General features: G+C 58.6%; 1 protein-coding gene across 1 annotated transcript in view; it reads right to left on the bottom strand.

Moving 5' to 3' along the window:
• Window positions 1-1,195: 1,195 nt before the first annotated feature.
• LRFN5 (leucine rich repeat and fibronectin type III domain containing 5) overlaps window positions 1,196-3,210 on the bottom strand; it is a 37,588-nt gene continuing 35,573 nt past the window's right edge. The window contains exon 4 of the mRNA XM_027902762.1: window positions 1,196-1,597. Coding sequence (XP_027758563.1) covers window positions 1,488-1,597 — 110 coding nt within the window. The 3' untranslated portion in view covers window positions 1,196-1,487. The remainder of the gene's footprint in view (window positions 1,598-3,210) is intronic.

Here is a 3,210-nt window from a genome sequence, read left to right as displayed (position 1 = left end):
GATGAACCATGGATGGTCTGTCCCAGGGTCTGTGGGGCCAGACCAGCACTGAATTTTTCACCCAAGCACTGGGTGCCAAGCCTGGGGTCCCCTTGCCAACACCCCGGGGTGAATTCTTGCTCTGCAGCATCAGAGGAGACCTGACAGGTGAGGCTCCTGGCTCAGCTCAGCGTCCTCCATGGGCTGCCGCGTCCTGGGGAGATTTGTTGTCTCTGCTGGTACAGACAAGCCCTGGGCATGTTGCTGAGGCAGCTGCCTGGGCTGAAATGCATCATCAGCACAACAGGACAGGAGCCAACAGCGAGACCAGCCCCCCTACATGGAGCGGTGGGGCCAGGGGAGCCCCATCCACACAGCCCCAGCTCCTGGCACGGCCCCTGGGAGGCCAGTCCAGCCAACAAGACACACTTTGTGTAGCTGTGATCTGTTTTCCTAAAGTTGTGTTAAGCTTGGCTGATTCACTGTGGTTCTGAGGAAGCTCTAATTACATCTGTGAGCCAGATGGGATGCTGACAAGGGAGAAGAGAAAAAGCAAAAAACCAAAAAACCCCTTGGTCTTGTTTGAGGAGCAAGACGAGACAGGGAGTGTGCCAGGCTAGCATCGTAGCCTGAGGGGCTGGGGCAGTGCGAGAGAGGACAGTCCCACGCCAGTCCCCAGCTGTCCCCCTATCCCAGACTGTACCCTTAGGGCTGACATTGCATCAGAGCTCCTGGTACACTGGCTTGGTGCTTTGCCTGTTCCCTGGCACTCCTGGCACATGGTGGTGCTTTGCCTGTTCCCTGGCACTCCTGGCACACGGTGCTGGAGCAGCCTGTGGTGCCATCACCCAGCACAACCCAGGCTCCCCACCTGGTGCAGAGGAGGAGGATTCTGCAGGGCAGCATCTGGTGCCCCAGGGCTTTCCCCAAGGGGCAGATGGGGCTCTCCCTCTGTCCAAAGCCTGTGCCATGGCCCAGCAGCAAGGGGCAATGCTGGGCACCTCTCCTGCAGCTTCAGTGCCAAACCAGATGGTCATCCTGGGCCAGTGGCACCAGTGGCCATGAGCTGGGGCTGGGACAGGGCACAGCTCACTGCTCCCACTCACACAGGGACACCCCACAGCCCGACCCCATCCAGCACTGCCGGGTGCACAGACCCCTCTCTGGATCAACCAACCTGCCAGGCACAACCCCCCGGATCAACCAACATGCCCACGCCTTTGTAGTAAAACATTTATTGTTCAGGTGATAGAAGCTACCGTGTTTACAGCTTGTGACCTCACCACTGGCAACATGGAACATGACCTGGGACTGCAGCTGTTGCCACCAGATTTTTCATCAGAATTTTTAGTTATAAAAATCTTGGACACCAGAAAAAAAGGTAATTTAAAGTGGAGATGGGCAACCTGTGAGGGGGGAAGACAGTTTTATCGAGGCAGCCAACCTCAGCGTGGCCTCGGCTGCAGCTTCAAGTAAAGGTTTCGGTGGGGCGAGTGTGGTGCGACACGTCAATCCTTGGAGAGTTGGAACCGGATTGTTTTCTGCCGAGTAAGAACGTCGGTGGCAACGTTTTCGGGGAGTGGAGAAGGGCTGGTGTCCTGCGGAGAGGCCCCGGCTTCTGCGCAAAGAGACAGAACAGACACAGTGAGGGCACGAGGAGCAGGATCAGCCCAAGCCGTGTTGAGGTGGGACCACACTGACAGTCCCGGGAGCTGCTGTTGGGCAACCCAGTCACAGCACCCACCGACAGCCCTGGGAGCTGCCACGGGGCCAGTCTGGACATGGCACACCAACGGTCCCAGGAGATGCTGCATGGCCAGCCCTGGAGCAGCAGCAGAGCCTGCCCTCGGCCCCAGCACCCACTGTGCCGGTGCCACCAGCACCACGGGGGCCAGGGCATGGCAGTGGAGTGTGGTGACTAATGGGAGACTGGGCTAAAGGGAGTCAGGGCTAATGGGAGAAGGAGCTAACGGGAGACTGAGCTGATGGGAGACAGGGATAATGGCACCAGGGTCCCCAGCCCCCGGCTCAGCCAGCAGCTTCGGCACCGGCAAGAGGTGCTGGCACAGCACTGCTGCTGCTGCTGCTGCTGCTGCTACTGCAGCAGCAGGGAAAATCCAACTAAGGAAACAACCCACAACCCCCCCAGCAGAACCAGCAAAGCTCATTGTTCCAGAACCGGAGACTTCTCCAGTTTCTAGATTTGCTCCTGCTCTTGCCGAGGCCAAGGCTTTGCCCCCGGCAGGGACCCTGACCCTGCACAGTGCCAGGGGTTCCCGCAGAGCTGAGGATGCTGGAGCGGAGCAGAGGGTGGGTACAGACACAGCACTCGTCTTCCCGAGGTTTGCATGCAGGAGGAAAGGTCACTTCAGTGAGGACATGCCTTGTGTCACTGTCCCTCCCCGAGCCCCCACATCAACCCAGAGCACAGGGACAGCCCTCGGGGTGGCTGTGCCACCACCTCGCCTGGCCCCACCGCGCCGGCCTCTCCTGCCGCCCCGGCACGGCTCCACTTACCTCGGGAGCGCAGAGCTGCCGCTGCCACGTGCAAATACAAACCAGGCACCAAGGTTAAATTCATCCTTGATTTGCTGCGGGTTACAGCCCCCAGACTACGGACTGGCCACGGGGAACCTGGGCTCAGGTCGGGCAGAGGTCCCTGTACGCCCACCGAGGGGCCTGGGCCCCCACCTTAACTGGTTCTCTGCATTCCCTCTCCCAAAGGGAATTTCCCCTGGAGAGGAGATGGCACAGCTTGGCAGCTGCCTCCAGAGGAGCAAACTGGCAGTGCAGGAGGAAAACCAACTCAGACCAAGCTGAGCACACCAGCCTGGGCTCATCTTCCAGATTCCTGACTTGGATGCTTAAAAAGTTGTGCTTGAAACGACCTGAGGTGACACAGCACCACAAAACCAGGAGCTTATTCTGTCCATTTTCATACGGACACAGTTCCCAACGTGGGGCTTGCAGCCAGCCATGTGCCACCTTTGCTCTTTTTCTTTCGAGTTTCCTTCCTTCTCAGCCAAGCTTCCCTCTCCAGCAGCAGCCTTCACACCAGCTCTTGTGAATAAAACCCTTGTATGAAAAGTCCACAGTCAGCAAGACCAGTAAGCTTCACCTTTTCTGGGCTTATGTTCAAGGTGCAGGATGTAGGTGCTGTAACAGGCACCACAGCCGCCCCACGCACCAGCACTCCTGTCCCATGGGGTCTGTGCTGCTGCCACAGCCAGA

This window comes from Empidonax traillii, unplaced genomic scaffold (genome assembly GCF_003031625.1).
Source record: "Empidonax traillii isolate 1590-97213 ecotype Southwest subspecies unplaced genomic scaffold, ASM303162v1 scaffold908:size245805, whole genome shotgun sequence".
NCBI lineage: Eukaryota > Metazoa > Chordata > Aves > Passeriformes > Tyrannidae > Empidonax > Empidonax traillii.
This window is presented reverse-complemented; position numbering and strand designations above follow the sequence as displayed.